Source organism: Palaemon carinicauda, chromosome 20 (genome assembly GCF_036898095.1).
Source record: "Palaemon carinicauda isolate YSFRI2023 chromosome 20, ASM3689809v2, whole genome shotgun sequence".
Lineage (NCBI taxonomy): Eukaryota > Metazoa > Arthropoda > Malacostraca > Decapoda > Palaemonidae > Palaemon > Palaemon carinicauda.
In genome coordinates, this window is record NC_090744.1 from 28,622,802 (window position 1) to 28,644,885 (window position 22,084).

At 46.2% G+C, this 22,084-nt stretch overlaps 1 protein-coding gene across 1 annotated transcript in view; it reads left to right on the forward strand.

The window, feature by feature from the left end:
• mRpL49 (mitochondrial ribosomal protein L49) overlaps nucleotides 1-22,084 on the forward strand; it is a 65,126-nt gene that overhangs the window by 22,602 nt on the left and 20,440 nt on the right. Inside the window, exon 2 of the mRNA XM_068394364.1 lies at nucleotides 14,540-14,621. Within this exon, the coding sequence (XP_068250465.1) occupies nucleotides 14,540-14,621 (82 nt within the window). The remainder of the gene's footprint in view (nucleotides 1-14,539; nucleotides 14,622-22,084) is intronic.

Genomic DNA, 22,084 nt, shown 5'->3' on the forward strand with positions numbered 1-22,084 from the left:
TTTATGTAATTTGATATGTAACTGAAGGAAGGGATGATGAATTAAATCTTTAGTTGATCATCCTACCTTTTTACTGAGTTTATTTTTTTTTTTTGCAAGGTAAAATTTTTTTTACTTGAATGTAGAGTTTGTGTGGGGTGTTGCTGTCAATTACGAGGCATTTTTTTGGATGGGCTTGAGGGCTAATGGTGGGGGAATGAAATAGAAAAAAATGGTTTGTATCTAGGAAAACTTAAATGGTTTGTGGCTATGAAACAAACAGTAATTTTTTGTATTATCATTAGAAACTTAATTTTGATTATCCCTCTGTGCCTTTTTCCAAAAAAAAAAAAAAAACTTTTATTCGTTATTACAGTATCTTATTTCCAGGTATTGATAGCTACATAATCAAGGTATTGATAGCAGCCCCTACACTCAGTAGGGAGTGTAAGGGAGAGAGAATTAGGGTATTGCCTGCTACTAGTGTGTAGTGGTCTGTTTAACTGTTATAACTGAAGGTCTGCAATGACTCATGGATACCTTCATCGTCAGACTGATAAAGGCCAACTTGTAAAAGAGATTGGGATGACAGGGAATCCTGCCGATTGGAGATCTGAGACTCCTGCTGAAAAAAAAGGGTTTATGGTGACTGAGTTTTCCATATTCATGATATGAGAGAGATGTGGGACAAGAATTAAATTATGGTATGTTAAGAGTCCTGCGATCAAGGGAAAAACTGTATTGAGGTGTTGTATTAAGTAAAGTGCAATATTTTTCATACTTTCCCATCAATGTGATGTCAACACTTCTGAAAGCTTACAGAAACTTTAGTGTAAGAATGAATTGTGTGATGTGATTGTAAGTAATGAGGGAAGACAGACACTGGCCCTCAGCTTTATTTTGGCATGCCATTCTTCAGTTTTAGCTGCCGTTCTTCAAAGCAGATTTGACGGCAGAACATGACTGGTCAATATTAAGGCCATTGATTATTAACATTGGGGAAGTTTTCAGTAAAGAATTCGGGCATTGAGGGTTCTGCAGTCATGTTTTGTTAGGATTTTAATGTTCCGTTTTGTAACTGAAGTGGTATATCTTGCATGTAGCTAGTATTTTTTCTCTTGCTGGTACAGTTGCCTCAAAGTATTCCTTTACCCCTTACGCTTATGTTTTATGAAAATAATATGGTAACACCGCAATGAAAGCCTATTTGTCTTGTAACGACGGACGTGAATGGTCGAGCTATTGGTATGCCAGTGCTCCTATTTTTATAAACACTACTGTAGACAATATATTAATATATACGAATAATAGTTCACATTACAAGTGAAATAAGTTGCTGTTAAATACTTAGAAAAATAGTATTGTAACAGAGTAGTAATAATAGCAATGGTAAAAATCATATTCATTCCTGATTAATCAGACATCGTCAACCTTCGTTACATTCAGTTGAGGCAGGCGTTTGCTGAAATCCAACTTTAGTTCATAGTAGATATATGGGTTCTTTTTCAGAACATAATTATTTGAATGGAAATATGCTTTCGATTTATATAATCCATCAATTTATAAAGAAATGAGATCATAAACCGCAAATTTCAAGACCTATAAATATAATTTCATAAAGGCAATTATGATAGCCATTGACAGGTCATGATACGGAAGGCTTGGGGAAAAATTAATAGACAACCCGATGTATAAAGGAACAAATATATCCAGTGTATCATTCATATATATATATATATATATTTTTAATTCGAGCCACGTCTCACCAGAGTAGCCTAGAGGGAAATTTCTCTGGGCGGTAATTAAACTTGAGTCATCTGAGTAACAACACACCTTAACCACCCTGATGGTCTTTATATCATTGGTAGATATGGTTGCACACCGATAAAATCAGTACTCATATAGATGAGAGAGAGAGACTGAACTATGGTTGGTTTTATTTTGTCAATTTCGTTGGTATTATCAAACAGTACTATATAGACCTTTTATAATACCTTGATAATGACAACAGGGACTCGATTAGATAAATGTTGTATAGCCATGTCATTATATAATAAGATAACTCCGATATCCTTGTGTCTTCAATACTTATTACAATACGGTGGGGGTCTGAAACAAGTTATTGACGTCAAACTAGCTGTTTCACAGATCTCGTTCAATATGTAATATTTCCCTCCACATATGACCTAACAAAACATCAAGAAGGAATCATCAGTCGCATGTTAATTTTTATGAAAATAAATTCCATGATGATCATTCTCAGAGTAGTAAGGTATAAATTCATGACGGGCAGTTCGAGAATTTATCGGTTGTCAAAAGCCCACTTGACAACGGAATTACTTTAGGGAATGTAAGTGCTTCGTAAGATATCACTTTTAATACTAAATATTCTAGATAAGATAATTAGCAATTAAAACTTGCAACTAGATGCACCATAGAGGGGTAGACATAGAGATAAAGAGATGGATTGAATTGCTTTCAGTTATCGTCAGGTTTAGAATTTTTATTTTTTTTATTTTACATTTAACTTAAATGACTAAATTGCACCCTCAGTTGAGCTGGCCTTGGTCTTAATCGTTGGTAAAAAATAAAATACCCAAGTCTTTTATTATATAATTATGAATTTTCTTTATTAAAATCAGCTGGATTCATCGATGAATTTATAGCAAATATCTGAAAACTATGTATTACAAATTTGTGATATTCAATGTTTAATCGCAATCATAACTTCGTATTAACCTTTTGTTTTAGTACTCAAGCGATACTGGTTGATTGAAGCTTATTATTTTTTTTTTTCAGTTTCCATTCTCATAACATTCCTTACATTTGTGGGCAAGGTTTAGTGAAATCACTATGGAAATAAATTATTTAATTCTAGTTATACAATGTTGAATTGTAAAAAAGAAAATAAGTAAAACAAGATCGTATTTGAAACATTAATATTTTGTCCATCCACCATTATGTGCAATAACATCTTGCAATCTGTTTTGCATTGACGAGACGTGGTTATACACAACTTGTCGGTTGCGGCGGAACAGTTCCCAATCGTTGAGAACATGCTGGAAAAGACGCTGGTGGTTACGCTCCTGACCCTGCTCCCAGCTGTTGACGATGTTCCCCCAGACATTTTCGATCGGGTTCAAGTCGCATGCTTTGCTCGGCCAGGGAAGGAGAACAATGTCGCGCTGTTCAGCAAACCATGCTCGGACAATCCTCGCAGTATGGATGGAACAGTTATCCTAAAAGAAATAATATAACTGATTAATCATACTGTTAGAACAAGGTGGAAGGAGAACAATTTATATTTTTCAATATTAAACTTACCCGATAATCATGTAGCTGTCAACTCCGTTGCCCGACAGAATTCTATGGAGGGATACGCCAGCTATCACAATACTAGAAGGGGGTGTACTTACCAGCGCCACCTGTGGCCAGGTACTATAGTACTTCTTGTTGACACCTCCTCAATTTTTCCTCTGTCGTGCTTCCGGCAAGACGTTCTGGGATACGCTTATGATCTTCGAGTATTTTCACGGCTTTTGGTGAAGTATTCTCTCAGATTTCGGCTGTCGCTTTACTGGAAAACTTCTATATTAGCTTAGATAGCTATTATTTAGTCCTGATTTAACGGTTAACGATCTTTTGCTTGATTTTGAAACCCCACTTGGCTAACTCTTTTGATTCAAGATGTCTGACATTTCACAAGCCCCCACCCATAGACGATGTAGGTCTTGTAATAGGCGTATTCCGAAGGCCTCGGTAGATCCTCACACCGCTTGTTCTGACTGTAGGGAAAGGCCCTGTCAGTTAGAAGATCGATGTGAGGAATGCGCCGGACTTTCGGAACTTGATTTTGTCCGTCTTCTTAAGTACTCAACCAAGTTAGAGAGAGAGAGAGTTAGGAGGAGTTCTTCTCACTCTTCACTTTTTTCCTCACCTCATGATCCCCTACCTTTTCCTACCCCTGTAGTGGCTACCCCCGAACCTACTATTTGCCCTCAGCCTGATATGTCTGTTGTTTTGCGTGCCATTCAGGCCTTAGGCGATAAAGTAGAGTCAGTGGTAAGTGATCATAAGTGTCTTATGGCCGAAGTCAAGGAACTTAAGGTCGAGTGCAGTGGGTGGAATTAGTGCCAGTGCTGTGACGAGTGCTAGTGTCAGTGCAGTGCCAAGTGCTAGTGTCAGTGTCAGTGTGGTGCGTGAGGATACTTCTGTGCGTGCCAGTCGTCCTCCCAGTCCGGGACCTCTTGCAAGCTCCCAAGCCCAGGGGAGAAGCAATGTCGAAGGGCAAAAGGGTTCGGCAGGCCTTGATCAGCGCACAGAAGTATCCTCGGTGGTTGCGGGCGTGTCTTCCAGAGACCGTCACTCCCACCTGCAGACGATTGAGCCCGTCTTTTACTCGTCTGCTGAGCATTTGTCAGGCAAGAAACGCTGGACTCAGGTCTCGAGACCACTCAAACGCAGAGTCCAAACCTCAAGAACTCAACCGGGCTGCAGTCATTGGCTCAGCTCTGACTCGCCGCAGTCATCAGTTGATTGCACTCCGCCTAAGAGGAGTAAGGTTCTGCCACAACAGATCTCTGCTGTTAAGGCTTTACCTCAGCAGACCTTAGTGTCTGCCGACCCCAAGTTGACTCTACTGCAGTCCATGCAGTCACAACTTGCGGTCTTGATGCGTGAGTGTCAGGCTGAGCAGGTTACACCTCCTCCTGCGATCGCTCCGCCTGAGCGCAGTACCGCCTGCCAGGCGTACGATGTTGAGGCTCCTCAGCATACCTTAGCACGTTCTGAGTTTACTGTTTCCAGTGGTGTGCAGCTCCCTCCGCCTTCCTTAAGGCAACCTCAGCAATGGGAACAGGAAGATCATTCCTTACTTCCTCCGCTTCCACTTGCAGTTCCACCAGTGAGGCAACACTCTCTTGAGGTACAACAACCTCTCCCATCCATGAGTCAGTCTCCTCAGCTCTCGCTGCAGCGAGCTCAACCCTCCTCAAGGCAACCACAACACCTTAGCCTTGCGCCTCAGGAGCCTCAACTCGCGAGGCAATTACTGTGTTCTGCGCAGCCACTACCTCATCGCTCTCAGCCCACACCTCAGGAACCTCAACTCGTTCCTCAGGAACTTGCTACTGCGCATCCGCCTTCCGCTCAGCAAGCGCAACCCTTGAGTTCAGTCACTCATGCTAGGAGTCAGCCTCCTCCACCCATGCGCCTACCTTCTGCTACTTCTTGTGATCAGCCCTTGCAGTCTGAGCCTCAGGTGTTCCCTCAACAGAGTCTTGAAGAGGAAACCACTAATATTGTTGTTCCAGCTCGTGCTGACTCTGCCGTTCAGCATACCTTTCCGATCTCTTCGCTACACTCTGGTGATGAGGCGTCTGATGATGAGGCGGCACACCTGGATCCCTCATCAGACGTGGATGAATCCAAGTCTTCTCCACCTTCTATTGACTTTCGTAAGGTCTTGGCTCTGTTTAGGGAGGTATACCCAGACCACTTTGTCTCTGCTATTCCCCGCTCTCCGCCATCTGAGTTTTCGCTGGGCATGCAGCCAGCTAAGTCTACCTATACTAAGCTAGTCCTAGCAAGGTCCTCTAAGAGAGCGTTAAGGATCTTAGGGGAGTGGTTGCAGACTAAGCAACACCTTGGAAAGACTTCGTTCATGTTTCCTCCGACTAAGCTCACTTCTAAAGCGGGCGTTTGGTATGCCACAGGAGAGGAACCAGGCTTGGGAGTACCTGCCTCTGCCCAGGCTGACTTCTCAAGTCTGGTAGACTCGCCTCGTAGAACAGCAATGAGGCGCTCTAAGGTTTGCTGGACCTTCTCAGACCTTGATCACTTCCTTAAGGGTGTTTTTAGAGCATTTGAGATGTTCAACTTCCTAGACTGGTGCCTGGGGGCCCTCAGCAAGAAGACCTCCCCTGCGGACAAAGATTCTGCCATGCTATTAATGTCCTGCATGGATAAGGCCATTAGGGATGGATCTGGCGAGCTTGCGTCGATGTTTGTGTCAGGGGTTCTTAAGAAAAGGGAACAGCTATGTACCTTCCTTTCCTCCAGCATTACACCTTGTCAAAGGTCTCAACTCCTTTTCGCTCCGCTCTCGAAGTTCCTCTTCCCCGAAGAGCTGGTTAAGGACTTGTCTGCTGCCCTGATACAAAAGGACACACATGATCTTGTAGCCTCATCGGTTCGTAAGACTAAGGTTGCTACCTCAGTCCCCAGGACTTATCGCACCCCAGTGACTGATACTCCTGCTACGAGGTTCATACCGCCCTTTCGTGGTAGAGCCCCCAGCCGAGGAAGCTCCCGTCCAGACTCTTCCAGGAGCAAGTCTAGGAAAGGTTCCAAGGCCTCTAAAGGAAAAAACTGACTCTCCGCATCTCCAGACAGCAGTAGGAGCCAGACTCAAGAGCTTCTGGCAAGCCTGGGAAAAGAGAGGTGCAGACGCCCAGTCTGTCAGTTGGCTGAGGGAGGGTTACAGGATTCCATTCTGCCTCAAACCCCCTCTGACCACATCTCCCATCAACCTCTCTCCCAACTACAAAGAAGAGGACAAGAGGCTAGCGTTGCACCAGGAGGTGTCGCTACTTGTGCAGAAGAAGGCAGTGGTTATAGTCCGGGACCATCAATCCCCGGGCTTCTACAACCGTCTCTTTCTGGTGACCAAGAAGACAGGAGGTTGGAGACCGGTGCTGGACGTCAGCGCGCTCAATGCGTATGTCACCAAGCAGACGTTCACGATGGAGACGACGAAGTCGGTCCTAGCAGCGGTCAGGCAGGAGGACTGGATGGTCTCGTTGGACTTGAAAGATGCCTACTTTCACGTTCCTATTCATCCAGACTCCCAACCTTTCCTGAGATTCGTTTTTGGAAAGGTTGTCTACCAATTCCAAGCCCTGTGTTTTGGCCTAAGCACAGCTCCTATGGTGTTCACGCATCTGATGAGGAATATAGCAAAATTCCTCCACTTATCGGACATCAGAGCCTCCCTCTACTTAGACGACTGGCTGTTGAGAGCCTCCACGAGTCGTCGCTGTCTGGAGAGTCTCAACTGGACTTTGGACTTAATCAGAGAACTGGGTCTGTTAGTCAACATAGAAAAGTCTCAGCTCATTCCCTCCCAATCCATTGTGTACCTGGGAATGGAGATTCGGAGTCAGGATTTTCGGGCTTTTCCATCGGCCCCAAGGATAAGCCAAGCCCTAGATTGCATCATGAGCATGCTGAAGAGGACCAGTTGCTCGGTGAGACAGTGGATGAGTCTCACAGGGACCCTTTCATCACTGGCCCTGTTCGTCGAGCTAGGGAGACTCCACCTCCGCCCTCTTCAATTCCATCTTGCAGCTCATTGGGACAAGGGTTTGACTCTCGAAGCAGTCTCTATCCCAGTCACCAAAGAGATGAAGACCACTCTCTTGTGGTGGAAGACCAATCTCCTTCTCAGGGAGGGCCTATCGTTGGCTATTCAGACCCCCAATCTTCATCTCTTCTCAGATGCATCGGACTCGGGCTGGGGTGCGACCTTGAACGGACGGGAATGCTCGGGAACGTGGAACGAGGAACAGGGAACGCTCCACATCAACTGCAAGGAGCTACTAGCAGTTCATTTAGCCCTGCTGAACTTCAAGTCCCTCCTGCTGGGCAAGGTGGTGGAGGTGAACTCAGACAACACCACAGCCTTGGCGTACATCTCCAAGCAAGGAGGGACCCATTCGAGGAGCCTATACGAGATCGCAAGGGACCTCCTCATTTGGTCAAGAAGTCAAAACCTCACTTTGTTCACGAGGTTCATTCAGGGCAACATGAACGTCTCAGCAGATCGCCTAAGCAGAAGGAATCAGGTCATTCCCACGGAATGGACCCTCCACAAGAGTGTGTGCAACAGACTTTGGACCTTGTGGGGTCAACCTACCATAGATCTGTTTGCCACCTCCATGACCAAGAGACTTCCGCTGTACTGTTCCCCAGTTCCAGACCCTGCAGCAGTTCATGTGGATGCTTTTCTGCTGAACTGGTCCCATCTCGACCTTTACGCATTCCCACCGTTCAAGATAATCAACAAAGTCCTGCAGAAATTCATCTCGCACGAAGGGACACGGCTGACGCTGGTTGCTCCCCTTTGGCCTGCAAGAGAATGGTTCACAGAGGTACTTCAATGGCTAGTCGACATCCCCAGGACTCTACCTCTAAGAGTGGACCTTCTACGTCAACCTCACGTAGACAGGTTGCACCCAAACCTCCACGCTCTTCGGCTGACTGCCTTCAGACTGTCGAAAGATTCGCTAGAGCTAGAGGCTTTTCGAAGGAGGCAGCCAGTGCGATTGCCAGAGCAAGAAGGGTTTCCACTCGTAGAGTCTACCAATCTAAGTGGGAAGTCTTCCGGAGCTGGTGTAGAGCCAATTCAGTATCCTCTACCAATACCTCTGTGACCCAAATAGCTGACTTCCTATTACATCTTAGGAACGAGAGATCCCTTTCAGCCCCTACGATTAAAGGGTACAGGAGTATGTTGGCTTCAGTTCTCCGCCACAGAGGTTTGGACCTTTCTTCCAACAAGGACCTTCAAGACATCCTTAAGTCTTTTGAAACTTCTAAAGAGCGTCGTCTATCCACTCCAGGCTGGAACCTAGACGTAGTCTTAAGGTTCCTTATGTCACCTAGGTTCGAACCTCTCCAGTCAGCTTCCTTCAAGGACCTTACCCTCAAGACTCTTTTTCTCGTCTGCCTTGCAACAGCTAAGAGAGTCAGTGAGGTTCATGCCTTCAGCAAGAACATTGGTTTCACGACCGAATCTGCAACATGTTCTTTTCAGCTCGGATTCCTAGCAAAGAACGAACTTCCTTCACGTCCTTGGCCTAGATCGTTTGAAATACCTAGCCTCTCCAACATGGTAGGTAACGAACTAGAGAGAGTTCTTTGCCCTGTCAGAGCTCTCAAGTATTATCTTAATAGGTCTAAACCTATTCGAGGACAGTCAGAAGCCTTATGGTGTGCCATCAAGAAACCTTCGAGGCCCATGTCCAAGAACGGGGTTTCGTATTATATAAGGCTTCTGATTAGAGAAGCCCATTCTCACTTAAAGGAGGAAGACCTTGCATTGCTGAAGGTAAGGACCCACGAAGTAAGAGCCGTAGCTACTTCGATGGCCTTTAATAAAAACCGTTCTCTGCAGAGCATAATGGATGCAACCTATTGGAGGAGCAAGTCAGTGTTTGCATCATTTTATCTTAAAGATGTCCAGTCTCTTTACGAGAACTGCTACACCCTGGGACCATTCGTAGCAGCGAGTGCAGTAGTAGGTGAGGGCTCAGCCACTACATTCCCTTAATCCCATAACCTTTTTTTTTAACCTTTCTCTTGAATGCTTTTATTGTTGTTTTTATGGTTGTTACGGTAGGCTAAGAAGCCTTCCGCATCCTTTTGATTTGGCGGGTGGTCAATTCATTCTTGAGAAGCGCCTGGGTTAGAGGTTGTGTAGAGGTCCTTTAGTAGGGGTTGCAGCCCTATATACTTTAGCACCTTTGAGTTGATTCAGCCTCCAAGAGGAACGCTGCGCTCAGTAAGGAAGACGAACTTAAAAAAGAGGCAGAGTAACGGTTCAATTCGACTTCCTTACCAGGTACTTATTATTTCATTGTTATTTGAGATAACTGTTATATGAAATATGGGATACTTAGCTATCCTTTAATCTTGTACACTGGTTTTCACCCACCCCCCTGGGTGTGAATCAGCTACATGATTATCGGGTAAGTTTAATATTGAAAAATGTTATTTTTATTAGTAAAATAAATTTTTGAATATACTTACCCGATAATCATGATTTAATTGACCCTCCCTTCCTCCCCATAGAGAACCAGTGGACCGAGGAAAAATTGAGGAGGTGTCAACAAGAAGTACTATAGTACCTGGCCACAGGTGGCGCTGGTAAGTACACCCCCTTCTAGTATTGTGATAGCTGGCGTATCCCTCCATAGAATTCTGTCGGGCAACGGAGTTGACAGCTACATGATTATCGGGTAAGTATATTCAAAAATTTATTTTACTAATAAAAATAACATTTTCAATATAAATGACGGCAAAATAATGCCGTTTAGTCCAGCAAAAGGAGTCACAATAATGATTAATAAAAGGGCTTGAGTAGCCAAGGAGGAGACGTGGGTGTTGTGTGTTGATAAGAATATTTGGTCTACTTTTCATGAAGAGGCAAAAAATACCTTGTAACAATTTCAGTGGCTTTATTTGGCCGCTTTAGATTCATCAGGGAATGTAGATCAATGATGTTGATGTAAGATCCTTTTACAGTTATAAAACTAATAAATCCAAGACAAAAGTCTTATTGAGTAATTTGAAACTACTTTATGACCAATATCAGCAATGAGTTGATACCATATTTGTCAAGAAAGGGCATTCATATAACTAAAAAAAAAAAAAAAAACAATGCACATACCTGCATGAAAATTATCTGCTCAGGATAAGGAAGAGCATAAGCGCGAACGGTAGGAACCATCACCTCTTCCAAAATTTCGAGATACTGCTCAGCGTTGAACCTTCCACTGATCTCGGCCAATTCACCAACGCCATGCAGGTGTATCCACCCCCAAACGTTACAGGTGATATGGCCGCTTCTGGCTACTTGATAAATATTCTGGCTGTCGTATCTCGTGTTATCACGCCTCCAGCAATGCAGACGACCATGCGTGTTAGAAGCGAAGGTCTTTTCGTCACTGAAAATTACTCTGCCCCAGAAGTCTAACCCCTCTTCCAAATAACGTTGAGCAAATTCCAGCCGTGCCGTTTTATGACGATCCTCCAGCTTTTGTTTCACTGCCGGAGTCCTATGGTGGATACCGTCTGCGTGGAGCCTATTTCTTATAGTTCCAGACGAAACACGCAAGTTCAGTGTGTCCCTTATGGCAACTGCATTTATAAATGGGCTTTGCGTGGCTACTTCCGAAATCGCCATATCTTCTTCTGGGGTCGTTTTTCTTGGCCCACCAGCTCTTGGCCTGTCGTTGAGGTTTCCAGACTCTTCCCATCTTCGACACCAAAGTCGAACTGTTGGCAATGAAATTCCTAATTCTCTTGCAATACGTTTGTAAGACATGCCAGAGTCTCTCATGCCTACAATTCTGCTCCTATTGCTGATTCTTTGTTGATTGCGATCCATTGTCTACTCTAGTCACTAAACCGCTACTCAAGAGAATGACATAATGGACTAACAGAGGTCACGACATCACTTACTGGCCCCGCCTCTCTCTCTCTTTCTGAGTTATACAGCTTTAATCGAGTCCCTGTGTCATTCTCAAGGTATTAAAAAAGGTTTATATAGTACTGTTCGATAATACCAACGAAATTGACATAAAATAAACCCAACCATAGTTCAGTCTCTCTCTCTTATCTATATGAGTACGATTTTATCGGTGTGCAACCATATCTACCAATGATATAAAGACCATCAGGGTGGTTAAGGTGTGTTGTTACTCAGATGACTCGAGTTTAATTACCGCCCAGAGAAATTTCCATCTAGGCTACTCTGGTGAGACATGGCTCGAATTAAAAAAATATATATATATGAATGATACACTGGATATATTTGTTCCTTTATACATCGGGTTGTCTATTAATTTTTCCCCAAGCCTTCCGTATCATGACCTGTCAATGGCTATCATAATTGCCTTTATGAAATTATATTTATAGGTCTTGAAATTTGCGGTTTATGATCTCATTTCTTTATAAATTGATGGATTATATAAATCGAAAGCGTATTTCCATTCAAATAATTATGTTCTGAAAAAGAACCCATATATCTACTATAAACTAAAGTTGGATTTCAGCAAACGCCTGCCTCAACTGAATGTAACGAAGGTTGACGATGTCTGATTAATCAGGAATGAATATGATTTTTACCATTGCTATTATTACTACTCTGTTACTATACTATTTTTCTAAGTATTTAACAGCAACTTATTTCACTTGTAATGTGAACTATTATTCGTATATCATTAATATATTGTCTACAGTAGTGTTTATAAAAATAGGATCACTGGCATACCAATAGCTCGACCATTCACGTCCGTCGTTACAAGACAAATAGGCTTTCATTGCGGTGTTACCATACTATTTTCATAAAACATAAGCGTAAGGGGTAAAGGAATACTTTGAGGCAACTGTACAATATGCAAAAGGGATGTTAATTTTGCCTTTGATTATTCTAATTGATATACAGTAATATTATTCCTAACAGTTTTTTCAAATAAAATTTTTTTGTTTTTATGAATACAGCATATCATTCCAGTTCCTTACACCAATGTGCCCCCCTTCCCTAGCCACTGTTTTTTAAGATCTCTTAAGTACAGTAATTCATCATAATTCTTTCCTCCCACAGTGTGTTCCTTTATTAATTATAATATTCCCTTTCACCTAATGTTCTTGTACCTTTACTTATAATCAGCAAGCCAAAGGCAAGAGAAGGAAAGGTATGATAAATAACAAGGTTCAAGCTGGATCCCCTTGCCCAGTATAAATCAAGGGGTGGTGCCCAGAGCTCCGTTCTCTTGACCTGTTACTTAAGTTTTTTTTGGGTATTACACCGTTGTATATTTGTTGTGTAGTGAACGTCGGGTTGTGGTCGGCATTCGGACACTAGGCAGTTCGGGTGCTACCTCTGGCCACAGTCCGCAAACCACTACAGCTAATACGTAGTTACGAGCTTACTTGTCCCCAGGCAGAGCTAAGACCTCCCCCTTGTAACGTGGTTCGGGTCCTCAAGGGCTTCCCATATGAACCATTTTGCCAGGTTCGATCGCCACCTAACATGGAAGACGGTGTTTCTTCTCGCGCTGGCTTCGGACAAGAGAGTCAGCAAAATTCATGGTCTATCTGGTGATGACTCCCACTCTAGGAGATGGGGGAAAGTAATCCTCAACTACGTCCCTGAGTTCGTAGCTAAGACTCAAAATCCGGGTGTGCCAGACTCCAGGTTCGGTCCATTTCGGATAGAGAGTCTTTGTTCTGTAATCGAAGATCCAGACCAAGTGTTACTTTATCCAGTAAGGAGTTTGAGGTGTTACTTAGAAAGAACAACAAAAGCTCGCCCCGTGTACAAGCACTTTTTGTTAGCACGGGGAAGGTCAACAGAAGGGTCATGAGAAATACTATTTCCTCTTTGATGAGGAAAGTAATTAAATACGCTCACAAGCCAGACCATCCTCTGTCTAACCGACCCAGAGCTCATGACGTCAGAGGCATTGCAACGTCTCTGGCGTTTATGAAAAATTTTTCTGTGGCACAGGTAATGCAAGCGGGTGTGTGGAAGCGCCAAACAACCTTCACACCCCACTACCTGTAAGACGTAACTCACAGAAGCATGGAAACCTTTTCCATTGGTCCTGTGGTGGCCGCACAACAAGTGATCTAATGCCTCAAGCTCCTTGGTGGACAAGTTGCAGAGGGTTGAGGGCTGAGGTTACCCGGGTTAGTCTGGGATGAATGAAAAGAATGTCTGGCTCCCTTCTTTCTTTCACCTTCTTCCCCCCTGGGGAAACAGCTCCGCAAGACTGTAGCATAGCTGACCTCGCCCCTCTGCAGGTAAGATTCATTTCCCTTGTGCATCCTAAGTATTAACAAATACTTTGTTACGTCACCAATACCTTTAAGGGAGGGTATTGGATGACTTAGAACTCATTCTTATCTTCAAGTTCCTACGTAAAAACAAACCACTAGTCTCTCTCACACAGGCTTCAACAGGCTGCTATCATTGTGTTACCTTGTCACTACTTTGATTTTAGCGAGGGTAGGGTTCCTACTAATTAAATAAAAAATCAATTAGAGAGAACCCCAGGTCATAACCAAGGCCAGTTGGTGGGACTTCCTCCCTCCTAAGAGTAAGTCGCCCTATAAATAGCGAAGGTTTGTATCTGTGTCGGAACAAATAACAAATTTGGAAACAATTTGTATTTTTCCTAACATACAAACCTGGAGCTATTTATACAAATTTGCCCACCACCCTGTCACCCTAGAAGTCCTGCCAGAAAGCAAAAGTGGTTACTCAACGGACAGGTGTGAGTGAGCGGGGTAGCCGGTCTACCCCACCCCCCTTCCGCTAACTAGCGGATGAGGGTAATTATCCCTCACTAAAATTGTCTTGGCTAGTTTTCAGCGTTGCCGAAAGTAATACCCTATAAATAGCTCCAGGTTTGTATGTTAGAAAAAATACAAATTGTTTCCAAATTTGTTATTTTTTTTTAGTTTTCTTATACCGGTATGATATACTGTACAGTACTTCTTTCTCAAACCCATCTTCAAGATTTTTGTGCTATAGTGCCTGCAAAACTGATTCTCTCTCCCATTAGTTATTGTATACATGTTAGCTTTCATACTTAATGCTTGTTGTGGAAAAGTTCTTATGGAATACTTTTCTATGGTACTGTAATCAGAAAAAATTGAATTGGAATAGGTCCATCAAATGTCTCAAGGTTCTAACTTGTTGAAAAAAATTTAAGTTGTGAATTTATCTTGTAAATATACTGACACTGTACTCCTTTACTTAATGTTTCAGGTTGAGATATCTGTCGAGGAATGGCCTTATGTAGAGCGCGTCTTGCCTTTAACTAAAATTCCTGCCTACAATGCTAAACCTGGTAAGTCTAAATTATTTTTTGTGGAGACACAATTGAGTAGAACCCTAAATTCCCTAATCAAGGTCACATGAAGCTCATTAATCCATAAGGAAATTATATTCAACCTCATCAACCACATCTGGATGGGGACCTAAGCTCGTTGGAGCAAAGAAAACAGGAAATGGTTTAGTTTTAAAAGGTAAAAGTTTTGAGTTTATATTTATAATACTGTAATTATAAAGTTCCAAAAGGTAGTCAACAAGTAATTGGAATCAAAGACAATGGAATTTTAATTTGATTGGCCAAATTAAGCTAGGTGTCAGTAATCAGAACTAATTTGGATAATATTGTAAAATTTTTGCGTTCCTTTTTAATGAAAGGAAGGCGTCCATCTCTGTTAATAAGGGTTATAGATTCATGCTTAATACTGTACTCAAGCATCTAGGATTGATTGTTCCACCACTACAGTATATACAAACCCTTGAGCTCTTTATAGTGGAGATATATTTTGGCAACCACCTGAAACAACCCGTAAAACTTTTACGCGAGGTTTAAGCGTAGTAATTAGCAACCACCCTGCTCAAACCAGCACTAGTAACTAAACGTCGCTGTTTATTTCGGCTTGGTAAAGTAAAGACGTAGTCTTCTCCTCCCGTCCAAAACCTAACCTTTTAACCTGCTAATGATTAAAAGTAACTGGCCTAAAAGCTAAAAACACTTTCTTTTCAAAGTGCAGACCCCGGATTAACCTAAGGTGAGGTCTCTGTCACTTCCCGTAGCAAAGCAACAGCGGCCACCACTGGGGGAGTCTCTCCTGTTGCCGCTTCAGCAACTCCTGCCTTCCTTGGGGATTTCGGGTCTCCCCGCTAAGGAATGGTTTCCGAGGGTGCTACAGATAGCAGCAGCACTCTGCTTCTGCTCACCTTCATTCCTGCAGATTCAGTGTAGAAACAAGAGCAGTGGCAGACTGGTTCCCCTCGTGGTTTCCAGTCTTGGGATCACATCTGGATGAACCCAGAAACTAGCTTTGGCTACGTTTCAGATGCAGCTCTGGATGCCAACCTTCAACTTACTCAGATCTTTGATGGGAAGCAGAGTACGCTGCCCGGAGATTCGCCTCCAGGTGTTCGGCAACTTGCCTGTCCGCGAGGGATTTACACTTCACCAACCGCTGTTCAGCAGAGTTCTCATTTGCGGGAGGTGCTCCCTGCAGCGTCAACGGCCACTGTTTGTGCCTTTCCCACTTGTGAAAAGAGCTCCCTGCAATGGTCACAGGTATTGGTCGCCCTTCATGCCCGCAGGAGAGATGGCTTTCGCCTGATTAGTCTCCTATAGCATATGAACATCTAGGAAAGAATGTTCTAAATACAAATCTTACACTTTTTAGCTGTTTTTTTATTATTACTTGCTAAGCTACAATCCTAGTTGGAAAAGCAGGATGCTATAAGCCCAAGGGCTCCAACAGGGAAAATAGCCCAGTGAGGAAAGGAAATAAGGAAAAACTACAAGAAGTTTAAGAACAATAACATTAAGATAAATATTTCATATATAAACTATAAAAACTTGAAAATAATAAGAGGAATAAAAACAAGATAGAATAGTGTGCCCGAGTGTACCCTCAAGCAAGAGAACTCTAACCCAAGACATTGGAAGACCATGGTACAGAGGCAATGGCACTACCCAAGACTAGAGAACAATGGTTTAATTTTGGAGTGTCCTTCTCCTAGAGGAGCTGGTTACCATAGCTAAAGAGTCTCTTCTATCCTTACCAAGAGGAAAGAAGCCACCGAACAATTGCAGTAGTTAACCTCTTGAGAGAAGAAGAATTGTTTGAAAATTTCAGTGTTGTCAAATGTATGAGGAAAGAATAGGCCAGACTATTCTGTGTATGTGTAGGCAAAGAGGCAAAGATGAAATAAGCCGTAACCAGAGAGAGGGATCCAATGCAATAATTTCTGGCCAGTGAAAGGACTCTATAACTCTCTAGCAGTAGTATCTCAACGGGTGGCTGGTTCCTTGTCCAACCTACTACTCGTTTCCCAATTTTTACCTCGCAGGAACCACTGGGGACATGCACAAGTATATTAACATAAATTATACTAGGCTACACAAGGAAAATTTTTATTACCTGCTGTAGTTGAAGCCAGCTTGCAGAGGTACCCATGGTGCAGTACCCCAAGAGAGGGGAAGATGAAGAAAGAAAAAAGGCCAGACATACTTTCATTCATCCCTAACTTAACCTGACTAACCAACTGCTCCCCGTCCAGTAAGGATCCCTAGGTACTTTAAACTACTTGCTGAGCGGCCACCACACAACCTATAGAAAACTTAATCAAGTCTCCTGTGGGGCATGTCTTGTATATACTGTTGTGTGTTGTGAACGTAGTTTGACATTTCCAAATAGCTGCTTGTAAAACTTGCAACACGAAGAAGTTGGGATTGAATGTCAGGGATGTACTGATACCCCTGACATCATGAGCTCTAGGTCTGTGAGCTAGAGGATGTTCAGGATTGATTGCCTGGTGAATGTCCAAGCTGAAATAGAGTTTGTTCCAACACTGAGTACTTACCTCGAACTACTTTCTTAGGAGTATCTTGGATTCTCCTCCCAACTGACTAGAATTTTGTGTAGTTTCCCCTATCTCCGTTTTCTATAGTGGGTCCCTCTGTAGCGGATGAATACTCGCCCTGAAGCGACCCGGGTCAGTGAGCGCGCGTGGCCAGGTCTCGGTCACCAGTAAGTTTCTGGTCGCGACGTGATTAACATCTCGCCGCGCTCTCTCATCCCGTGCGACCCTTTGTGTCCCCACGCGGTTCCCACGTGTTTCAACCTTCACCTTATATTCCTTTATCCACCTCTTTCCCCTGTGTTCCTGTGTTGCTTGGTGCTTTAGTGTTCGATTATGGAGCATCCTCGTCGTTGCCCCGGGCCTATGGCTGGTAAATCTTGTGGTGGGTTCCTCTCTAATCCGGAGTTGATCCCCACACCTTGTGTTTTTCGTGTAGGGGCAGTGTGTGTACCCCCTCAGCCACATGTCCGGAGTGCGAGTCTTGGCCCGAGATCCAGTGGGCTCTCTACGGGACCAAGAAAAAGAAGGCATCCAAGAGAATCACTCAAGAAGGCGAGCATCTCCTCGCCCTTAGTGTCGCCCGATGCCCCGTCGGAGAAGAGTTCCCTGCCGCCTTCCCCTACCCAGAGTAGGGGACGAGGTAAGTCCGTTGCGGGGAAGCGGCCCATTGCCCTTCCCCAGGAGTCTGATATTCCTGATGTGGGGAATGTTGTGTCTGTACAGGCGTGTGGGGGGGCCTGATGGGGGGAGGGGAGTGTGTTCAGGAGACGAGGTTCTGGTGCCTACAGGACCCGTCTCGTCCGAAGATCCGATGTGGGGGAAGTCTGCTCCGGCCCCTTCCCCTGCATCGTGGTTATGCATTTCAGGTGCTTCAGCAACCGGGGGAGAAGCGGACAAGGAAGCAGGCTCGTCGAATTCGGACTCCATCGCTTGGATGGCCCCTAGGACGTCCTTCAGGTCTGCGATGAGATTAGAAGAGGAGTTCGACAGCTGGTTCGCCCCAAGAAGGCTGCATGGTCTCCCCGGCGCCGTCGTCGACGCTCCCGCCCGTCTTTTTGCAGCCTCCATCGCCAGTGGAATGAAACTAGGATCCCCCAGCAGCATCGGACGTATTGGAAGACTCAGCGGGCTCGTCTTCCTCCCCGTCATCGTTTACATTCATCGGACTAGTCCTCCTCGGAAGATGTGGGCCTAAGGGACTCGAGGAAGAAGCGGGAGAGGTACTGTCCCGTAGGAAGAGGTCTTGCTCGCGCTCTGCCCATTCCAGAAAACGTGCCAGGACCTCTAGAAAGAAGCACAAGAAGGGCCGTTCATCAAGAGATAAGTGGATACGAGTGACAGTCCCACGGAGCAAACTTCTCAAGGTAGCCTCCGCTCCGGGCTCCTCCAGGTGGCTCCCTAGAGCCGCTTCATCACCCTCATGACACGGGTCCTCCTGTAGGCCCGGCCGTCGCCCGAAGTCGGCTCACCAAGTGGCCTTCGCCAATCCTAAGTCCGCGAAGGTACCGGCTCCATCCGCCCAGCGGAAATAGCCGCTCCTTCAGCCTGGCAGCATGGCCCCGGCTCCCGGTCCCTCGGCGGCTATTCCTGAGCGACAGGGCGAGCCGGTAGATCTTGGGAGGTCCACGGCTCCGCGGGAGGGAGTAGACCCATGACGGCTACTCCCATCCCAGCGGATCTGCCCGCTCTGCAAGTTGCCGCTCCAGTGGTACAACGTGAGAGGAAGGATCTGGCTTCCCACGCGGCGCCATCCGTGACCGACGAGGCGCTCCATGCGGATAACCAGGTAGCGAAAGGCCTTATAGAAGGAGGAGAGTGCTCTTCAGACTACGTCTCCTCCTACTGGAAAGTCTTAGCCCTCATCAGGCGACACCACAGGCTGGACGACCCTAGACCATCGGCGGAGCAGGCCTGGCTCTCCGGGCTGAGCAGGTTAGTGGACAACCCGGTCCAGCAGAAACCGTCCCTAGCCCTCCCTCTGGCTCCGGACGTGAAGCTTGGAATGGACCACATTGATAAATTCATAGCGATCCAAGCGGATGCCCCCAGGAGCCAGGGTTCCTCCAAACTGCTGCCAGGACTTAGAACGCAGAAACGCTTTTACATCCCGGATGGTCGCCAAGGAGGTCCCCGTGCAATCAAGGCAGCTATTGCCACCCTAAATCAAGGAGCGGCAGAAGACAGGGCATCCTCTGCTCCAGTGTGTTTCTTGCCAGCGGAAGCCTCCATGATGGAGGATATGGCCCAAGACCTGGTGAACGTCACTTCTTGGTTGGACTGGTGGGCCTGCACCCTGGTGGGGTTCCAGTCCTCGCATGACCTCTCCGTACCGGAGAACCAGACCTTGTTGCGGGAACTGATCAGCTCGGGGAAAAAGGCATTGAAATTCCTCACGTTTCAATCCCTCTCGCAAACAGCCAATTGGGTCCTACGGAAAATGGACACCATCCTGAACAAGTTGCTCCGTAGGTTACCCGAGCGGGAGGCGATATCGCTGAGGAACTCGTCGGTGTGGGGCGATTCCGTTTTCCCCCCTGAAGGCGGTCGAAGAGGTAATGGAGAGGGTCAGGAAGCTCAAAGAAGCGGGGAACCCAGGCCCCCACCTGCAAGACGTCCGGCTCATAGGAGGTCCGCACCAGATGGCCCCCACTCGTCCCATTCATCGCCAGTCCAGTCTTGGAGAGATTCCCCGTCGATGTCTTGGCACCAAGCCTCGCAGCCCTCCCGTAGGGGAGTTTCGACTCCGCAAGCCTCCTTTAGGTCCTCCTATCCTAACTCTAGGAGAGGACGTTCCAGCCGCGCCTCTAGGAGAAGATAGGCAGGGAGGCCCCCTACTCCTGCCGAAGCCTCAGGTAGGGGATGCCTCAAACACTCTTGGTGGGACTACAGAGCGGATCCATGGACCGTAGCAGTACTGAAGGACGGGTACAGGCTACCCTTCCTAGCGGACCCGCCACCTCTAATTCCGGACTAACAGGTGGAGTGGTTGGCACCCAAGGACCCCTTAAGAAGAGCGGCATTGCAGGAGGAAGTGTCGGTCATGCTCGCGAAAAGGGCGTTAGAACCAGTCAAGAGTCTACAGCAGACTCTTCCTGGTGGAGAAAGCGACAGGGGGTTGGAGGTCGGTCATAGACCTGTCGGCCCTCAACAAGTTTGTGTGCAAGACCGACTTCAAGATGGACACCCCGAAGTCTGTAATGGCAGCCTTGAGGGAAGGGGACTTCATGATGTCCTTGGACCTCAAGGACGCCTACTTTCAGATCCCTGTCCACCCCTCCAGCAAGAAGTTCCTAAGGGTGAAGTGGGGTACCCAAGCGTTGCAGTTCAGGACTCTCTGCTGTCGACAACCCCTCAGGTCTTCACGAAAGTCTTCACAACAGTTTCGGTCTGGGCGCACGAACAGGGCATCTGCCTGATTCGTTACATGGACGACTGGTTGTTACTTTCAGCCTCTGAGGGAGCAAGGCGCGAAGCTTCTACGGTTCTGCAGGGAATTGGGTATCACCATCAACCTGGAAAAGTCGCAGCTGACGCCCTCCACCAATGACCTACCTGGGGATGGTTCTGGACACCCAGTTGGTGAGGGCCTTCCCTCAGAGAGGTTGAACAATCTAGATCGGATAGTTCGCCCCTTCCTAGCGGACCTGCCGAGGAGAGCCAAAGACTGGTAGAGGTTGGTGGGCCACCTCGTGTCGTTGGAGAAGTTAGTACCCTGGGGGAGACTCAAGCTGAGAGTGGTTCAATGGAACCTAAAGGAGCTCTGGACCCCGGGGGAGTCCCCGCACAAAATAGTCCCAGTGTTCTCGGAGACAAAGGAGATCCTGAAGTGGTGGCACGATAGGACGAACACCCTCAAGGGAATGCCCTTCGCGATCGATCCCCCGGAGATGCTGTTGTTCACGGACGCATCGAAGGAGGGATGGGGAGCCCATCTTCTCGACGAGTCGGCGAAGGGGAAGTGGTCCCCGAGGAGAAGAGCCGTCACATAAACATGCAAGAACTGATGGCCGTTCAAAGGGCATGCCTAGAATTCGTCCATCTACTCCGGGGAAACACAGTGGCTCTGATGTGCGACAACACCACGGTGGTGGCCTACGTGAAAAAGCAAGGAGGACTGAAGTCGAAGGAGCTGTGCAGTCTCACGACAGAGTTCCTGGAATGGGCCTCAAAGGAACAGGGCGAGGTCACAGCCAGGTTCATTCCAGGAAAGCGGAACGTTTTAGCCGACGGCCTCAGCAGGATGGGTCAAGTAGTAGGGTCAGAGTGGCCCAGACAGTCATCCTAAAGTGGTGTTTGCCAGTGATGTATCTCTTCGCCACAAGACTCAACGCACAGCTCCCCGTGTTTTGTTCTCCTGTGCCAGATCCAACAGCAGCGTTCGAGGATGCCTTTCAACATCTTTGGGACAACCTCGACGTGTATGCCTTTCCTGCCTTCGGGATGCTCAGACAAGTCCTCAACAGAGTAAGGCGAGCAAACAACCTGTGGATGACTTTGGTAGCGCCCTGGTGGCCGGAGAGAGAATGGTTCGCGGACCTAAAGGAACTGGCGCGCCTCCCACCATGGCCCCTTCCAGACAGGGAAGACCACCTCCGTCAGCCCCACTTCCAAAGGTTTCACGAAAACCCTCGGTCCCTCCGCCTACATGCGTGGAGGTTATCGAGCGGCTCCTGAAGGGGGAAAGATACTCGTCGAAGACCGCAGCAAGGATGTCGGGTTACCTGAGACGGTCTTCTGTCGCAGTGTATCAAGCAAAAAGGACCACATTAATAAATGGTGCGCCTCACAGAACATCAGGCCGTTGGAGGCCCCATTCATAGAATAGCGGACTTCCTAGTCTATCTGAGAGACGACATAGGTATGTCTATTCCGTCCATCTAGGTATGGATCTAGGAGCTTTCAGACAAATCTCGA